Genomic DNA, 20103 nt, shown 5'->3' on the forward strand with positions numbered 1-20103 from the left:
ACGTTGCGTCCCCCAGTCTCGCTCATCCCCCTCATCACCTCGGCGGCTAACAGCATCTCCATGAATTCAAAACAGCCGTTCGTATGAATCACTCTGCAGTGTTGACATGTCACCATCTTAGGAGGCTGTTAATACCAGAGCAGAAACACTGAGATACGAGAGGGACGCCGCGCTTTCACTTCCGACACTGAAAGAGACGGCAGGAAAAGAAAAGGCCGCTGTTCCACCTCACAAGTTTTACCACCTGCTGAAGTATTTGGTGTTGTTAGATATCTAGTTTGTACGATTTGAACGACGGTACGTTTACAGCAGCGTGCAAGTGTGATGACCAAATCCTGAGCTGATATTGAATCCCTTTAGTATTTGGAGGACAAAAGGATGAAGAAATTTCAACGCTATAGTGCTAAAATATATTTTGATGTGCAGAAACATGACATGAGAGACCTTGTGCTTGTTCTGACACTTTGAACACTGAAAGAGACAGCAGGATGAGGGAAGGGCAGGGGGGGGGGGAACGCCTCGTTGCACCTCACAAGTTACGCTGCCTGCTAAATATTGCCGGTCTGCCTTTGCTAAGAGTGTAATCCTAGCAGTCGGCCTGGCAGAGTGCCGGCTGCTGCCTGCAGGCTGCAGGAGAAGCTCTTGGACTTGTCAGCACCATCAACACCCTCAGCAACAGTGAGAATCCCTGCTTACATCTAGTGTTTCTGCAGGCCTTGAACACACACACAAACCCCGCTGCAATTAATGGAAATATCATGCTAACTCAACAAAATATAGGAAATATCATGTTAACTCAGCAAAATACATGAAATATCATGTTAACTCAGCAAAAAGCATGGAAATGTCATGCTGTCTCACTACAACACATGGAAATGTCGCGCCTAACTGGAGGCGGTGGAAGCCTAAACGTTAGAGAAGCCGACTTGTGACTGGGAAGGTCGTCGGTTTGAATCCCCAGACTGGTTGGGAAGATGTGGGTGGGGAACATGAATGAGAAATGTTTCCTCATCAACTGTCAAGCTGCCCTTGAGCAAGGCATCGAACCCCCCAGCTGCTGCAGTGGAGCTGCTCAGCGTCTGACAGTGGAAGGCTGTGGTTGTACTGGTCAGCTCCCAGTGTGAAAGTGTGTTACTGTATTAATGTGAAGCATGGAGATCTGTCGACTTTCTCTGGAGAAATAAAGATGAACAACATTCAACTTCACCCAAATAAATTAAAACAGCAATAAAATGAAAATGCCGCACCATGAAAAGACCTTCGAGGTGAATCTTTCTGTTTCCTGAAAAGCTATTATTTCGTCTTAAGGAGAAAGTCAAGCAGTTAAAGATGAGTCTGTTCTCCAAAGGCTGAATTATAGCACAGTGGAGCAACTTCGAGGAATTTATGGTATATTTTATGCACTGGAGGCCTACGCCAGGAATGAATTATCGATATTAAATATGTCTACAATGGAAAAAGTTGCAGTCAGTAAGGGTCTGAGCTGAAAACTCCCGTAAAGTCGTTGAAGATGTCAGATCCATGTGTCAAAGCCGCTGCTCTTGCCCTTTAAGATGTTAAAAATAATGAATAAATGTGTTTGTTGGAAACTAAGGAGTTGCAAGCTAAACACAAATTTGAGGAATCAACATGGTCACTCTAATGCTCTTGGTAAATGATGATAAACTTCAACAAATCCTCAAGGTGTCAACTACCCAGACCTGTAAAAGCTCGACGGCGTACCTTTCCTTTGACGTTCACTCTGGCGTACGTCGGCTGAACGTCAACGTCCAGCAGGGAGGAGTCCATATGTCTGAGTGGAATTATGGGAAGTGAAGGTCAGTTTATATAGAAGACATACAGGTAGTATCTGCATTGGGTGTACACAACATTTGGACCACCTGCCTTTTGGGACCGAGGGAATCCAGGTTGAAAACTGTGATCCCTTACCGATTTCAGGTAAATCCACTTGAGGAGGTGTCATGGAGGTGAGGAGGAGAGGAAGAGACAGACTTAACAAGGATTTTTGGAGCTTTGAGACGACTGAGATGTGGATTGTGCAAAAGGGGAAGGTGGCTCTGATGTTTTTCACACTCAGCAGAGACTAAAGGCCTCATTTATAGAAAGGTCTGATTTTACCCAGAGGCAGACGCCGAAAATCACGACAAAATAGCTCTACTTGAAGTGGGAATGGCTGTAGCTCCCGGTCAGGCTGACAACAACTGACAGTACCTTCTGGTTAAATCAGGGTATTGCAGGCTTGAAGCCCCACAGCGGCTTTAATTCATACGAAGTGGCCTAAAAATATTAATGGTGTTGATATCATTTGACAAAATTTGTCTAATCTTAACGAAAATGGACAGGCTTATAATTGATTGATATGATTGTAAGTCTTCACAACAACACTAAGAGGCTGATTATTGGAAAAGTGTAGAAATTTGTGTGCTTTCAATAAGGAAACAGTTGTCAGTTGTTCACAAGGCCAACCATCCGCATGTTCAAGTTAATTCACAATTATATTATTATATTATACAGGTGCATATGAAACAGGTATGCTACGCAGGTTTATTCAGTCTAAGATATTTTTATAAATCAGACCCCCCTCCACTTACTCGCATTTTTAACCGATAAACACTGGAGGACAGTGACAAAGCAGTGTTATTATTCCAGTATTCAGCATGGTGATATATTAGCTCTTCAGTAGACTTTTCTGTTGGATCTCTGCTCTAATTAGCTAGCTTACTCCTCTATATTGTGAAAATGTGACGCTGCTGTTTGTGTCAGGTACGGGACACTGTGAGCTATGTGTTGACAGGACTCATGGATTGCTTAAAGCCCCTTGAAGATCACATTAAAGATTAAATTCAAGCATATTTTTTTTTATAAATGAAGCCCTAGAAGTGTTTTTGATGCGGACTCATTAGTCCTACCTGTACACTGCCAGGTCCAAGACGACGGTGTTGCTGTCCTCATCCTCAGTCAGACAGAATTCAAGCCTGTAATGCAAACAGAGAAGCGAGACTCAGCAGGGAAAACACAGGGGAAAGCACACTAATGAGATGCAACAGGGTGACACTTCTCCTCCGCTCATAGATCCTCACTCATCTAAAGGTAAACCAAATATTTTTCAATCTCTTAGGAACCAAATCTAAACATCTAATTTGCATTTTTGTTCGGCTCTTATGACGTTATGATGCCATTTGGACTTCTACATGTCTGTCTGTCTCTGCTGTCAACAGACTGTAAAATGGTGTTGAATTAATGGCTTTGTAGTGCTAACAGGCAGAAAGAGACACTGGAACCATCAGCAGCATCCCACAACAGCCCATCAGTATCAATGGACGATGATGGGATTAGGCATGGCATTATCAGCAAACTGAAAAAAGTCAACTGAACACGAGCCAATTCAAAATGCCTCTTTGATATTAAAATAATCCTCTTTCATATACTGTAAGTACGATCCAGTGTTTCCTCTGTGATTTTAGTTTTAGTTCCACATCCGTCCCTGCTCTGCTTTGGTCCAAGTGCCGAGCTACACACACTGTTCTGTGGATACTTTACTGTAATACACACATAAAATCAAAGCATTAGGATTAGACTTATTTGTGTTTTAGAGGAGAAATGTGGCTATTTGGCACTGTGACTTTCATTTCCCATTTTCTTTACCAGTGGTGGTAATTTTTCTGCACTCCTGCTAAATAAATCCAAATATCCTGATGATGTGATGTGATCTGCAACCTACGCCAAATTCTCGGGCATTCTGTCAGTTCATTACATAAATAGCTTGTTTATAGGTGATATAATATATACATTAAGTGCTGACCTTAAAGTAGAAGCCTTTACAAGCCACTTTACAAAGGCTGGTAATAACAGAAACGTTACGGATGCAGTTTTCACTGTTATCACCGGTGCAGTAAACCACACCGGCCCATCTCCCCGCTGATGGAAAGTGATATATCATATAAACCATACATATCATGACCTGAGTGTATCCACAGCTCAAATTACAAATGAAATCAGCTGTGTTTTAAGGCCTTGACCCCGCTGGCCTTGCACTGGATATAAACCCGCGGCTAATGGAGGGAGACTGGGGTGGCCCTCGGCTATCAGGTTACCACCAACACGCTGCGGCGCTCTGACGGCAGACAGGCCAATCCGGTGCCAGAGATCAAAAGCGAAGGCCGCTAATGAAGCAATCGCACCCCGGCCGGCAGCTCCTACCTGCCTCGCTGACCGGGGCGCTTCGGCTTTGAGGTAATCGAGGAGAAAAAACATTACAGTTATAAAATACTTTGAAGGGAAACTGAGAAAGCGAGAAGCCGTGACCGTTTTTTTTTTATTATTATTATTTCTTTTTAGAAAAAAGATGTAGAGAACAACACCAGAACCAATTATGTTGTGTTGTGCTGTGTTCGCTGCCACGGCCGAGTGGAACGCTCCATTTCCCTCACAGTCAATCAGCTGCTGATACCAGTGAAGCATTACAGTGACGCTTAGTTTGATGTCACACGCATTTCCTACCATTATGGTGCTTTATCATATACACAGCTCATTGGCTGTCATCTGATTATAATTGTTGAAAGTCTTCTATGTCTGTGATCACCCCTGTTGAGCTCTGGGTGGAATCTGCCGTCTCCTCTCCCTAATTCCAGCACCTCATATCCAACACTGAATGCTCCTAGACTCCAGCCCTCTCCAATTAGGTCACACCTAAAACAATAATCATCTGTTCATTTACTACAATCACCTGTTATTTTCCTACCAAGATGGCCGTGTGGTGATGGAACAGAATACTCCTGAATTCCTGCTGTGGTCCTGCTGTGGCTAAGGTACAGTGTCAGTACTGTGTTGTACCCATCAGGGCTGGAAAGAGATCCAAAAGCTCTACTCAAGAACTGTTACTTTGCAGAAATTGTACTTAAGTAGAAGTAAAACTAGCTACTTTAGAAATTGACTTCAGTAAAAGTAAAATGTCGGCCATTTAAAATCTAGTCAGAGTAGCCTAAAAGTTATTCGGTTACTTTATAAAAAAACAGCCATTGTAACATGTGGTCTTTACCATGCAAAGCAAACCAGTTCAATATGTGATACTGCACATGTTGTTATAGACTGTGCTGAGCTTTGTAAAAATAAGATTCTGAAATTTGTGTCATTATTAGATCTGTGACAAAATGTACAGCCCCATTATTCAATAATTTTACTACATTTATGTTTCTTTTGATATCCAGCGGCCATCTTGCTGTGACCCGTTGGACTAGCTTCTGTATAAAGCGACTCACAGCAAGTCACTGAGCTGAGAGGTTTTACAGCAAGAACCAAAGCAGCTTCTCTGTCTCCTTGCTGCCATGGATTGCTAACATGCTAATGTTGACTAGAAGAGCTAGAGAGAGAAGTCCAGTCTGTGATGAAGCTACGTTAGCCTCGTCGCTAACGTTAGCTTCCAGTTGAGTTCTGACAGTTTGCTAACAGACTCATCTGCTCAGTCCTCACAGTGTGACAGACTTTATTAATGTCCAGATTTGTGTTGTCACCATAGCAATTAACCCTCTAAGTTCCATAATCGCCATTTTATCCTACACTAGCCAAATTACCATTGAAAACAGTGGAAGAACCGTTCTATCCATTCAAGTTCTGTGGTTCAGCAGCAGAAATCAGCATGCAACCCAGTCAGCATCTACCAGTGCTAAATGTTTGGTTGCTTCACCAGCAGACATCCATCATACCCTTACAAACCAAACCAAACTGTGGACATACAGTATATATTCTATATATAGCAGGCACAGCCCCACAGTCCAGTCCGGTCTGCTTGCGTACTAAGAGTGAATGGTGCGGCGGACTGATTCATGGTAGGTGTGAGGCAGAGTCGATACTCCATCCCCACCGCTGACCTTGGTGTGGATCAGAGTGATGACTTCTACTGAGTCACTCTTCATCACTGTCGATGAAAACAGACCTACTCTCAACAGACTCCACTGACTCCGTATGCTGACCGCCATGCGCTACAGCAGAGCGCGTGCTCAAATGAGCTGTTTCAAATATAACGAGTCCTCATTTACTACTCTGTTGAGTTGGAGTTTAACTTTAGACTGTTCATTTTCACAGCATTTTGAAATTTTGATGAAAACAGCCTTTAATTTAGTCAGATTTGAGTCATGGCATATTGATTAGATTTAGTCCATTTTTTACTAAAACGGCAGATGATTTTAGTAACTAAAGTACTAAAGTAATTACATTATAGTCAACAAAAATATGTCCACTTCAACAGTTCAACCTTAGAATAGAAAAAAGAAGCACCACTCATTTAGTGTAGATTACATTTGCAACATTTAAAAGTATTTTCTGTTGCTCTATATTCAACCTTACAATTTATTTATTTATTTATTTATTTTGTGCGAATAATGTCAGAAACATTACATTTAATCAACCATGTACAGGTAATAAAAACATCATGTGACCGTACTATACTGCAGATCTAAATATCCAGGAACTTCACCTGAATCAATAAACCTTCAGACATTAAAATAATTTTTTTCCAAATGCCAAAGGGAAAAAGCAGCTCCAAGCTCAGATACTGAGAGAGAGAAATCAGTTTCATCCTGTTTTGTCAATACTAGAATGAAACAGAATTATCTCCCTGGGACAGACTAGTTATCTTTTTGTTGACGAAATTGCAAAAAGCCTTTGTCACCAAGCAGTCTAGCATGCATTTGACTGTGTATTTGCACATACACTTCACCCTGACACACTCATACAGACAAGTGAAAATGTCCTAATTTATCAAAAACCCTAAGCCTATACATGTCCTGATTTAGATGTTGTTACCTCCGCCAAGGAGGTTATGTTTTCAGTGCCGTTTGTTTGTTTGTCTGTCAGCAGGATTACGGAAAAACTACTGGCCTGATTTTCATGAAACTTGGTGGAAGGGTGTAGCATGGGCCAAGGAAAAACCCATTAAATTTTGGAGCGGATCCGGATCCGACTCACGAACAAGCAATAATAGCACGAACCTTGGCGGAGGTCTGCGCTCTCCGAGTGCCCTTCTAGTTTATTATGTGGCCAACATGCTTTGTGACTGTTGCCTGAATAAGAAAGGTACAGTATGTATGAGTGTCAGTATGTAGTTGGGTTAGATGGGTACAGTATGTATGAGTGTCAGTATGTAGTTGGGTTGGATGGGTACAGTATGTATGAGTGTCAGTATGTAGTTGGGTTGGATGGGTACAGTATGTATGAGTGTCAGTATGTAGTTGGGTTAGATGGGTACAGTATGTATGAGTGTCAGTATGTAGTTGGGTTGGATGGGTACAGTATGTATGAGTGTCAGTATGTAGTTGGGTTGGATGGGTACAGTATGTATGAGTGTCAGTATGTAGTTGGGTTGGATGGGTACAGTATGTATGAGTGTCAGTATGTTGGGCTGGATGGGTACAGTATGTATGAGTGTCAGTATGTTGGGCTGGATGGGTACAGTATGTATGAGTGTCAGTATGTAGTTGGGTTGGATGGGTACAGTATGTATGAGTGTCAGTATGTAGTTGGGTTAGATGGGTACAGAAAGTATGAGTGTCAGTATATACTGTATATCTGGGTGCTGTTTGGTTCTCAGTACTTACTTGGGCTCATTGACATTCATGACCCGTCCGTCAGCAGTGATCAGGGTCCTTGGAGCCTTCGGCTTCTTCTCTCTCTCCCTGCAGGGGAATGGCAGAGCATGAATGGAGTACAACATGTGTTTTGTGTGTGTGTGTGTGTGTGTGTGTGTGTGTGTGTGTGTGTGTGTGTGTGTGTGTGAGTGTGTGTGTGTGTGTGTGTGTAGTCTACAGGGTTGAGTGACTTATGACAGTGTCAGAGTTATGGGGTCTTTGGGGTGAAGGTGAGAGCCACCAGTCCTCCAGGAGCATCCATAAAGAGAGAGGTAACAGATAATGTGCAATGGACACACACACATACACACACACACACACACACACAGAATGTACAGCCACATACTGTACAATGAACTCCGCCTCTAAAGCAGCTTGCATATAGGACGTGATAACTCCACCCTGCCCTCTAACACCTGTTATTTCCAATGGCTCGCACTGCAGTTTGCTGCACAAAAAATGTGAAAAAACATGTCCGATATAAACGACAAGGGGAGTAGCCAAGACTTCTCCAAACATCTAGTCAAGAGTTGCGCTGTGCCAAGCAGCAGGTGGCGAGGAACCCGTGTCCTGTCTGGAAGACCCATAACATGCAGGGATCTTGTCTTTCCCCACACAGTAGAAGACCATCGTCGCACCGGGCCGCTCTCAGTGTGAATGTGTATAACTGTATGAATGAGAGTCACAGTCTTCATGGAAAAAGAGCATACGTGCTGAGCATATCTTCCAAAGGGTAAATAAAGGCTCCAAAAAGTCTAAAAAGATTACAGTGTGAAACATAAATATATTATGATCTCAGTTGTATTATTGGAGCTACATTCTGCACATATTGTGTATTTTTAAACTTGAGCCTACAGCCATTCAGTGCGTTTTCCTCCAGACCTCCATCCCCGAGTCAGACGTTTTACTATGACAGATGCTGATGCTGCACTTCTCATTACCATCTGTTGTACAACCAATCGCTCCATTAGCCACATGAACCAGACTGTGACAAAAGCACAGGCAGGGGAAGCACACTCTGAGCACACACACACACACACACACTTCGAATGTGTCCATCCATTAAGCCCGCTGAGCAGCAGATGAATGGCGGTGGCCGGTGCAGGCGAGCTGAGGCGGAGTGTTTAGCGCCCTGCGGAGGGTCGACCGTCACGACTCCCGCAGCAGTATATCAGCCACGCTGGAGGAGAGGGTGACAGCGTGTTAGCCAGGCAGCTGGGTGAAGCCCTCCGCCCTCTGAACGCTCAGATCAGCCATGTTAACTTTATGTCTTTATCAGAACAGAGGGTCGGAGGGAGACCATAATGATTTGAAGTGTTGGAGCCTGGTGGTGCAGAGCAAGGCACTAACACTGCCAGGGTTAATGCTTCCATTACTGCTCATCCATGTTAAAGTGACAATTTGTTTTATTTAGTCTCCATCTTTGTCCCTCAGCCTCACTGTGGTGTTTCTGCACTGCACTTCCCACAGATCACCTGTCAATCAAACAGTGTGGGCGGAGCTTGGATTTTCTGTTGCTGCAGTTTGAGTTTCTCTTCTCTCTGTCTGTTCAGCCATGGTGGCTATCACTGCTCATGCTAACTACCCAGTTCTTCTTCTTCTGTTGATTCCAAACAAACCGGAAACGTAAAACGCATCACTTCCTGTGCGGCAGAGGATTTTTCCCAGGAAAGAGCGACCAGACACCGGCTGTTTAGAACAGACAGTGGAGAAGATTTATGAACTGGATATAGGTTGGATCACTGTTGAGTTAGAGCAGTCAGCGATGCAGAGCAGTAAAATGTGCATTTATTGATACGATGTTCACTCATAGGCAATAATAGGCTTAATGATGCTGTGAGGTGCTTTGGATAAAAGTATCTACCAAATGGCAGATGTTAATCTGAAACTAATAAAGTACTCAACAGGTAGAACAAGGCACTAACACTACCAGGATTAGTTTGTGTTTATTAGAATACCAAGTTGGAGATTAACCTGTAACTGCACCCAACTCTGTGTTGGGTGCAGAGTAGAAAATGTTTTTGTCTGCAGCACACTGTGGCTGGTGGATCCCAAAATTCACCAGCTGCTAAAGTGGCTGGTGAACTTTAGCAGCCAACTAAGTGTTTAGAATATAATAGGACTCCGAATGATGGTTGGTGTCCATCATTTGGAGTCCAATTTACCAAGCAATGACAAATATACCAGCATTTGGCTGGTGGCTGGTGGTCATTTCTCACCTCCTATTGCAGTGTGTGGAATAAATGGGCAGACAGGCAGAGAGATGGTGTGTGTGTGTGTGTGTGTGTGTGTGGTTTGGGGATGAGTCGGGGTAAGACAGAGGGCAAGTATCCATTTCAAAAGATTTGGAGATCAAACTTTTAGCGCTCCATCACCCTAACGCCCGACTCAAAGAGCCTGTTCCCCTGCACCGTCTCTCTCTCTCTGCACCTTCTCTCTCCCTCTTTTTCATTGCAAGCCATATACTCTGACTCCACAAGGTCAAAGTGTGGCACTCTGCGCTATAAAACCTGTTCCCAAACTTTTTATTTTTGTTTTGGACGGGGCGTCTATCAAACAGCTGAGTCAGGGAGACATCGGTGATGACAGCTCCAGACCTGAGGACGATGTGTTCAGACAGCTCCCAGTTAGACTCGTACACTTCAGTTTGCCTCAGGGAGAGGTCTAAATATGCAGCTGCTTTATTTTCAGAATCACAATCACTATTTAGAGGGCTTCCAGGTGGCATAACACAGCCTCTAGCGGCCATATTGGAGGTCCTCAGCTGTTGGACAACAATAGGTATGAACAGCTGATTGTTTTTCTGAAAGTATGACTTGTCCGTCTCAACAGAATCGAACAGACGGTTAATTTCTGTCTGTTTCTGACTGAACTGATCATTTCATCACTGATCCATCTGATTGATTTAGTGTTTAGATAATGTCAGCTTGTTAGCTAGCTAACCATAGTATCTGGTCAGCTAACATCACTGTCTTGTTGTTAACACATCCGATTAGCACATTAGCTAACGTATCTAGTAGCAGCTAGCGTTAGCATGTTCACATTAACATCAGTGTGTTTGCCGGCTAGTTAGCTAGCTAACAGTTTGTTCAGGTTAACTGAGCTGACTCTTCTCAAGCTACAACTCAGAGTGTTTTGGAGTAGAGACTAGGGCTAAAGACAAGACAGTTTACTGTGTCACAGTAACCAAATCCACCTTATCACACTATTCACTTTTACTGAGAACGTTACTGAATGGATCTACAGCCACACCACAACAAGCTGACTCAGCTGCTCTCTGTTTCTAGCTGCTTGTTATAAAGCCTATTTAGACATTTATGTACAACCAGTTCTCCAGTGGACCTCCATGATGGAGCCAGACGTGGCTGATAGGAGATTTAGAACACTGTTTCTTTCAAAACGCTATTTAATCATTTTACAAAAAAGAAAATCATTACCTGAAGTTTGTCACCCAGTATCTCCAGCATGATCCAGTCTATACTGTTATTTTCTCAACCAGGGACTCAGGTTATACTATCCAATGAAAAATACCATATTTTTCTTTAATTCTGTGTTATCAATCATTTTAGAAGTGTCACTTTATTTAAACAGTGGCTATCTCATTTTGGAACGAAGCTATTCAAATAAACCTTCAATGATATACTGCACATTATCGCATGTAGAGAACAGATCTCCACCCATCCATCTCCTCCACGCACATCAATTAACAATGTCCATTTTTCTGCCTGTCAGTTTGTCTCAACCTTCAGGCAGGCCTTCTTTAAATTCAGTGCTACAGATAGCGGGCTGGATCTGCTGTTCATCTGGTATTATGCTTTTTCTCCTCAGAGGAACAGAGCAGCCGTTCGCCACCGCAGCGTCTCCTGGCTGACCTTATCGCAGGATCCACCTCAGGAGCAGCGAATTCATCTTTCCTGACAATCCAGTGACGGCACGACTGCATGCATCAAGTCAGCGCGCTCTGACAGCCGCGCGCCGGGAGACGATAAAAACGGCAACACCGTATCAACCTGATTTTATGCTTGGACAGCATGCGGGCCTGGTCTGCTTTTTTTGGTGGTATGGATTAGGAAGCGGACTGTCGCCGGTCGGCTTTTTAGCCGTCAAACTTGGTTCCTTCAAATCCGTCTTATACCCCGACTTCCTATAGCTGGTCGGGGTCGGGAATGTTCATTATGAGCTTGTCTCTGCCATTTCATGTCTTCATACATGAGCAGAGCAAGGCATTAACACGGCAAAGGTTACAGGTTTGATTCCCACTGGGGCCGCCAAAGATAAACATGTATTCCCTCATGGTGCTGTGAGGTGCTTTGGGTATAAGTGTCCACCAAATGGAAAATGTTAATTTCCATTCACCGATTTTCTTTGCGTCAGTAAGAGCAATACAGCATTTAGATCTCTGCTCATGTTTTGCCTGCGTTGTGGAACAGGCTTAGTTGTGAGTTTGGTAAAGAAGATTCGTAGTGAATAAAATAACACAAAAGGAGGTTGGAGGAGAAAACAGAAGACGTACTATCTGTGCGCGTCCAATAAGAATCCCGTTGCCAGTGTTGTGATGTATTCATGAACGCATGGGTGGAGTGCTGGTTCCATTAAGATTCATTCAACCATGAAAAGATGCGTTCAGCTCGTCTGTGTGTAATCTGGGAGAACACACATCGGTGTTGCTTTTCAACATGTATGTTAATAACAATGCACACGTTAAAAATGAGGTTTCCTTCTGAGGAGTGCAGGAAAAGGTATCCAGAGGGGCAGCAGACAGAAGAAGATTAAACTGCATCAGTCAACAAACACACTGCCAGCGCAAGCCAGGAGAGAAATGCTGAAATACATTCTGTCCACTTTAAAGTGTTTCCTGTGGGCTGGAGATTAACCAAAGCACCGTGACACAGCAGTATATTCTCATACGACGGTGTTCGTCATAACTACACCGCTCAGCTCATCGTGACTCTGTGGCTCTAGGTGTTATGAAAACTAAATGCTCTGAGTCAGAGCTGGGTCCAGGAGGCAGTGGGGGGGGTTGAGATGAAGTAAAAGAGTTCTGAAACCTGACTGGGAAAAAAAATCAACTGTAGGGTCACAAGAAAAACAAAACCTCACCTTACAAACAAGGTGCATGAAATAGAAAAGCTAGAAAGGAACAAATTCAGCTGCTCTTGGAGCCCAGTGGATGTTCTGAACGCCTTTATTGGTACAGAAAAAGCAATGTTTTTCAAAGGCTTTTCGATGAAGGCTTTCTGCCCAAGTGCGTTGGTTTTTCTGCAACATTTTTTAGAACATCCATCTGCCTCCAAGAGCAGCTGAATTGTTCTTCCTTTGTAACTGTAAGGTCCCATATTCAATCCTGCTGAAGTGTCTTTGAGCAAAGCACTGAATCCCTACCAGCTCCAGAGCAGGAGGTACTGTGGTGTACCGTGACCTCTGACCTCTGACGACTTCCCTCTTGGGGATCAGCAGAGTATCAGAAGAGAGAAGGAGTAGCTGAGCCAGGTATTTCACTTCAGAGAGAGCTCCATCTCTACCTCTACCTCTAACTCTAGAGGTACAGAGGATATCTGCTAACCAGAAGGTTGCTGGTTTGATAACCAGTGCCAGCAGGAAGGTTTATTCCCTGTGAGCTGGTGACTGGAAGGTAGATGCTGGTATTACAGCTTTGGTACCCACCATCCAAGCTCTGATTCTAGGTCTCCCCCGGGGGGAAGTTCCCTATCGTCACTCCCTGCTCTCTTAGCTAGCTAGGTGTCTGCTGCAGGGAGTGACAGGATCCGAGCCTAGACACCAAACTAAACTCTGCATCTATATTTGCATTCATTCTCAATAACCTGTTTACGTGAGTTGGCTGAAATAACTGATATGATCAATGTCTTGACTGTAACTGTTCGTTGCCTCACTAGTCCAGAGGCTGCTGTCCCTAACCAAAATATTACAGCTGGTGACTGATAGAACTGGAGTGACAGAGAGAGAGAGAGAGAGAGAGAGAGAGAGAGAGAGCGCATGACAGTGTGTGTTTGCATGTTAAGAGAGCGCGGAAGCACAGTGAGAAGTGGAGGTGACACACACACACACACCCAATTAACACCCTGACAAGTGGGTCACCTGTAGGGCGAGCACTAATTAACGGCATGGTGGGGGAAATTCATCAGGCTTGGATTTACCCGTACTAGCCCCGCCTCTCACTCGCTACCAGCCAATCTGAAACACACTGGGCTTTGATTCACATCGATTAGCACTTCTCTCACACATGATTGTTTCGGGAGGGCGGCGGTGATCTAACGTCTGGAGAAACATGCTAGTGACCAGAAGGTTAGCGGTTCACATCCCAGGACCGGCTGGGAGAATGTGTTTACCCCCCTCCCTCTGTACCTGCCCTCCCCCGCTGTTACTGTAAATAACAACATGCTCTTAGTCAACTTGCCTGGTCACATAAGGGTTAAATAAGAAGAAGAAGAAACGGAACTGAATGAACGATTGAATTTTCACTCTTAAATCTCCTTTTTACTTTCATTTATCTTACATGTCATTGAAGTTAAACAGTGCCATGTGTGTCATGTCTTTACTTGAGTATTTCCATCCTGTCAGACTTTCTACTTTTCCTCCTCTACATCTCAGAGGGAAATCTTGTTCTTTTTCCTCCTCTACATTTATCTGCCGGCTGGAGTTACTAGTTACTTTGCAGAATAAGGTTTTACACGCAAAACATACGATAAGCTCATAAAACATGTTGCATTGTTAGAGTTTAAACTCCAACAGTATCTGGAGCAGTTAGACCGACAACATTAAAATACTTCTGACAGGTTCATGCTTCAATAATTTAACTCTCTGACAGAATGACGACTTTTACTTTTCGTACTTCACTACATTTTACTGCTGATACTGATATACTTTTACTGAAGTAAACTTTTGAATGCAGACTCTATACTTTTAATGAAGTATGTTTCCATGATGGTGTTGCTACTTTTACTCAAGGATTTGAGGACTTTTTCCACCACTGGCTGAATTTGATGTAAATGCTTTGGCAACAAACTTCTGGGTTCCTTAAATGATGGTTGATGTTGTAGTGACACACAGTGGATGAAACGGTAAACTGCACCGTTACAAAGCTCACTCAAGTGTCAACAGTGAAGTCCAGTACCAGACTCCTGAGGAGAGCCAGACTGTTTACATGCACAACTGCGTCGGCCAGCCTCTGCTTGTGCTTGTGTGTCCCTCCCTTACAGATAAAAGATAAAAAGATAAATGCACTTACTTCTCCTTTGCCCTCCTCTGGTCCTCCAGGTGGCGGTGAGCCTCCAGGCGAGACTCGGGGGTGAAGGAGCACGGCGTCTCCCAGAACTCCTTCTCCTCCTCCGGGCTCGTCTTCTTCTCTGTTTCCTCCTCCTCCTCCTCCTCCTCCTCCTCCTCCTCCTCCACCGCCTGGTTCTCCTGGTTCTCCTTGTTCTCCTCCAACCCTGGACTAAAAAAGCGGCGTAAAAGAATAAGATCCGTCAAGCTTCATTGCTCGGCTTTTCATGCAAATTCAATTCACTATTCAGTCCAGTTCACTTCAGTTCATCTCAGGTCAGTGCACTTCAACATGATTTTTGTACCAACATGTGTGAATGTATGTATTTCTATGTCTTAATGCATGGATGTTTGGAAAGATGTCATGTTTTATTATTATTGTACTGTGCCTTCTGTTTGGGATTTGTGCAATATGTTGTGTTATTGATTTGTGTTCTTTTATTGTATGGAAAACCAGCAGCACTGTGAGTGGGACAATAAAAGTATATCATATTGTATAGTAATACAGTGCAATAGATCTTTATCCTACATGGGGCAGCAGCAGTCTGCAGGTTAAAGACGAGGCTTGTGATTGACAGGTTGCCCAATTTTAGGCGTTTAGCTGACGTCCTTATAGAGAGTGACCTGAGTACAACAGTAGAATAAGCTTCAATTCATAGACCACAATCCTATTCACAATCATTATAAGCAACCAACAGCAAGGAGGTCAAAGGTCAGAGGAGCAGTACCCTGATAACACTCCTGTGACCCCAGAATAATCATGTAAGGCAGCGGTCACTCTGATCCGTCTGTCTGTCCGTCTCTGTTCATTTCAATTAATTTCCACTGACAGCTGTCTGTTGTCAGACAGACTGATGACGCTCCGTCTGTCAGATTATCATAGAAAGTTCAACCAGCTGAACTTTGTCTGGACGGACGGATTCGTCAGCGTCCGTTCAGCCAATCAGAGTCGTTCCTACGTTTGTTTTGTAAGCGGCGGCGAACACAGAGACGACGGTCCGACCGAAACAAAGAGAAACCAGAGAAAGCCTGGTGGAGCGTTGGGACGACTGGAGGTTTTCAGATCAGTTTCTGATTGGATTTATACTGTAGAGTCTGTTTCTTCTGTTTTCTATCAAGCAGCTCCGTTACGAGCAAAGCTTCCTGTTCTTCTGCCTCGCCGCCATGTTGACGCTCAGAACAAACCAACACACACACATCTATCATCAGTAACTCTGTCTGTTGTCTGATGGATCAGTGTGGCCGCCGCCTGAGACAGAAATGCTCGAAAAAGAGATAAGAGATCAGAGCTAAGGAGAGAGGCGGAGGCGAGTCTCTGTCTGCCTACTCTGTGTTGTTGATGTCGGTGTACCAGCGGCCGTCGAAGCCCGGTTTCCTCTCTCGTTGGGCAGCGTTGTTTTCTCTCTTTCCTCCTCCTCCTCCTCCTCCTCCTGCCTTCCTCTGCGCCTCCTCTCTCTCCTCGGCTCTCCTCCTCAGGTATTCCCGCTCCTGCTGCTGGATCTGCCTCCTCACCTCCTCCAGGCCCTGTCCGGCCCGGATCCGCTCCGACCGGCTGATCTCCGTCCCGTCCAGCCACTGTGGACAGAGACAAACACCCGGCCGGTTTGTCACAACTTTACATCTGGAGCAGAACTATACAGATTTTCTAATCCAGGATCAGACTGATCTTGCTGATTTTGTCTTTAAATAGACAACTAACAACATGTTGTTAGGCCAAAAATACATGAATGAAATAGATTAAAAAGTGTAAAAGTGTTTGTATGTTTGTTTGTATTTATTCACTTATCTGCACAAATATATGATGCATGAGAACTTGAACAAAATTCAGGTTTGTTTTTGTGTGTTGTATTTATTTATTGTGTTGTGGCACATTTTAACCAACCTGTGAAGCCAAAGGTAAATTTCCACTGCGGTGGACAATAAAGTTTAAAGTTCTATTCTATTCTATTCTATTCAAAGTCTCATTGGATGGAAAAAATAATTCAACACCAAACTTCCCATTTCTCTGCAAACTGTTTTCATTCGTTCATCCAAGGACAATTTTAAAAATAAAAGCTCACAAGAGAATCTCTCACTAACCGTCCAGCTGCTCCAGCAGCTGGTGTGAAACTTTGTTTTGAAGGTTTTACATTTCTACCAGAGGAGTGAATTTAACTTCAAGACTTCTACAACTTCATTACATTTCCCCTCCTAAACTCACCATCTCACCCTCTATGGCACTGATGTTACAGGGAAACATTTACTGGAAAAAAACATTTTGTGGGAGAAACAATAGAAAACTGTTTGGGCGGCTCCCAGAAAACTGTGTGTAACTGTGTGAATGTGAATAAAATAGAGGTAAAATGGGGAAAAACTGAAAAAAATCGCCTATATAAAAAATGTGTCTGTGAAATTGTGTTTTAAGGAATGATTTAAAAGATGACAGCAGTTTTACCAGCCTGAGCTCTGAGGCAGAGTGTTGTAAAGCCTAGAGATCAAGACAGAAAGACACAGATCCCTTTAGTCTTCAGACCTCAGGACGACCAGCAGGGCCCTGCCTGAGGGGAGGTAAGGTTAAGGTTAAAGTTAAGGTAAGGTTAAGTTAAGTTACCTTGAGTTGGGGCAGAGAGGCCACCACATACTGCCTGTAGCCCTGGAACTGGGAGCAGGGGTTCCCCACCAGGAACAGCTCCCTCAGATGGACGTTGTGTCTCAGCGTCTCCACGCCGCTCAGCCGGCCCACGAAGTTCACCGTCAGATCCAGCTTCTGCAGACTCTCACAGCCTGCAGGAGGGGAGGGGCTTCGTTCACGCCTTTACTCTGATGAGACTTACTGCACACTTACAGCACAGTGCCATACTGAACAACCGGTCTGTGTACACAACATAGCGTCTCCTTTGAGATGTTAAAATAATGGTAGAATGTCACTGAATCTCACTCTAAAAACAGAGAAGTGTCGTCCTAATATTTAGAATTAATATTACATATTTATAACACAACATTAAGTCATCTAAGTTTAAATAAATGTAATGGTTTTTTGTTTTTTTTTACTTGCATCTTGCACTACAACCATCACTGGGATCACAACAGGGGCAGATGAGGAACCAAAACCAAACACAAGAGGCACTAGAGCTGCCTGATGCCCCGCCAAAATCTGCATGATATATTAAACATATTCAGTTATGCTAATAAGGTCATCAGTTAGCAAATATTTCTATTCCAACATACTTGTCTGCATATAACATATGGGCTGTATTAACATGAACTCTGCAAGCATTAAGGAGTTATTATAGTTTCAAGAAAACCGTTTTTCCTCATTAATATGCAAATTTATGCAGCAGGGTGCTCCAAAATCTAATCAGATTATCTACACTATAGGGGGAACCTGTGGTGTCAGGATGAAATTTTCACAAGAGTGTGTCTACACGCACACACACACACACACACACACACACACAGATGCCACCCCGATAAAAACCCAAGCATTACTGCTACATAAACACTGTACTTTCTGACTTTCTGCACATTTTCATGCAAACTCTCATCTGCTACTGAGCAGTTAGCCTTAGTGTTGAACATACTGACCCTCAAGGTTTTCAATGACTTCAATGTTGTTCAAGGCCAGATTCAGATACTCCAGCTTCTTCAAGCGGCCGACATTTTCTGAGGGGAAAACATAAGATTGCGTTTAAAATTCAAAGTAAATTATAAAAGCAAGCATGAGAGGGGAAAATGTAAAGTTAAATTCACAGAGCTGGAAAAGGAACCGTGTAACTGTGTCTCACCTAGAGCTGAACAATTAATTGAAACAAAATCGTAATATGAACTTCTGAAATTTCCAAATCTCAGAGTCTCTGCAGTTAATTTCTTCAGAGAGAGTTTGGTCCAAACTGGACAGAATCAAAACCTTTCATCAGACTCAAACTCAGTAAATCCTGCAGACTCACATCAAGTTTAGTTTTTTTTAACAAAATCACTTTTCTTCAAGAAATTTTAAAGTTTTAAAAGATTTATGACAAGAAAAACTTCTGATGATACGAATCGCAGATTAAATCGCAATTTCAATATTCTGTCAAATATCACAATTCGATTTGTCAACATGTTTCAGCCCTGTGTCTCACCTATCCTGGGGATGAGGTTGTTCTGCAGGTAGAGGATCCTCAGCTCCCTGCACCACCGCTCCACGTGTTCGATCCTCTCAATGTCCTGCTGGTGCAGAGAAACCTCCTCCAAGGAGAAAATCTCACAGTCGTTGTGTTCGGCCCGCCGGCGGACCATGTCCTCTGTGACTGGGTGGACACACACACACACACACACACACACACACACACACACACACACAGGGGTCAAGCATGATTAGCAGCATTTAGGATACAAACAACAACTTACTGGCTTTAATTGATTTAATGAGTATGATGTTTACTGTCATTTGATTGTTAAAGCACTTTGTAAATGTTGTATTTTTAAAAAAGGGCTATTCAAATAAAGTGTATTACTATTAGAAGTAGTAGTGGTAATATGAATAGTAGTAGTAATAGGCCTAATATTAATAGTAGCAGTATATTAATAGTGGTAGTAGTAGTAGTAGTAGTAGTAATAGCAGTAGTGGTACTAGTAGTAATAGTAATACTACTACTACTAGTAGTAGTAGTAGCAGTAGTAGCAGTAATATATAATAATGTAGATTTAAACATAGGCTCAGCTTTGCCATCTTACATTGTTAAACCATTAGTTGTTTTGGATGCCTGGCTAACTAACACTGACCTAATTAACATGAAGCACTTACTGCTAACTAGCTACGGTGCCGAAATTAACTAGCTTAACTAACATTAACGTTAACGTTAAAAGTTAATTTAGCTGACGCTAACATAGCAGCCCAAACTTCCCATTTAATTTTAACTTCCCATCTAGCTAATTTTATAAATTCCAGATAGCAGAGATTAGTAGCTGCAGTAAAATACAGGGAAAAAATTGTAGTGTGTCGTCTTCTGACTTGTTTTTAGGTTTTTAATTAGTTATCTTAACTTTTCCAACTTACTGTAGACCATCTTTCTGTTGTTGTCAAGCGTTGCTGTAGAAACCACACTGATGCTGCCTTCTAGGGCTGTGGGAAAAAAGAGATTTGCTTCAAATGACCATCATGGTAAATAAAGCTGGGAAACAGAGAAGAATGAGGGTCCATTTTGTTAATTTCGTTATTATTTCCTACCAAAAGCATCAG

General features: G+C 43.1%; 2 protein-coding genes across 2 annotated transcripts in view; both read right to left on the reverse strand.

Annotated features, from left to right (window-relative positions):
- dnaaf11 (dynein axonemal assembly factor 11) overlaps positions 1 to 19930 on the reverse strand; it is a 37458-nt gene extending 17528 nt beyond the window's left edge. The window contains exons 1-9 of the mRNA XM_078287559.1: positions 19921 to 19930; positions 19004 to 19171; positions 18468 to 18545; positions 17494 to 17666; positions 16231 to 16478; positions 14869 to 15075; positions 7593 to 7670; positions 2910 to 2975; positions 1723 to 1792 (exon numbers count right to left, since the gene is read on the reverse strand). Coding sequence (XP_078143685.1) covers positions 1723 to 1792; positions 2910 to 2975; positions 7593 to 7670; positions 14869 to 15075; positions 16231 to 16478; positions 17494 to 17666; positions 18468 to 18545; positions 19004 to 19171; positions 19921 to 19930 — 1098 coding nt within the window. The remainder of the gene's footprint in view (positions 1 to 1722; positions 1793 to 2909; positions 2976 to 7592; positions 7671 to 14868; positions 15076 to 16230; positions 16479 to 17493; positions 17667 to 18467; positions 18546 to 19003; positions 19172 to 19920) is intronic.
- ift57 (intraflagellar transport 57 homolog (Chlamydomonas)) overlaps positions 1 to 20103 on the reverse strand; it is a 248494-nt gene that overhangs the window by 164917 nt on the left and 63474 nt on the right. The window lies entirely within an intron of this gene.

Source organism: Centroberyx gerrardi, chromosome 13 (assembly GCF_048128805.1).
Source record: "Centroberyx gerrardi isolate f3 chromosome 13, fCenGer3.hap1.cur.20231027, whole genome shotgun sequence".
Taxonomy (NCBI): Eukaryota; Metazoa; Chordata; class Actinopteri; order Beryciformes; family Berycidae; genus Centroberyx; species Centroberyx gerrardi.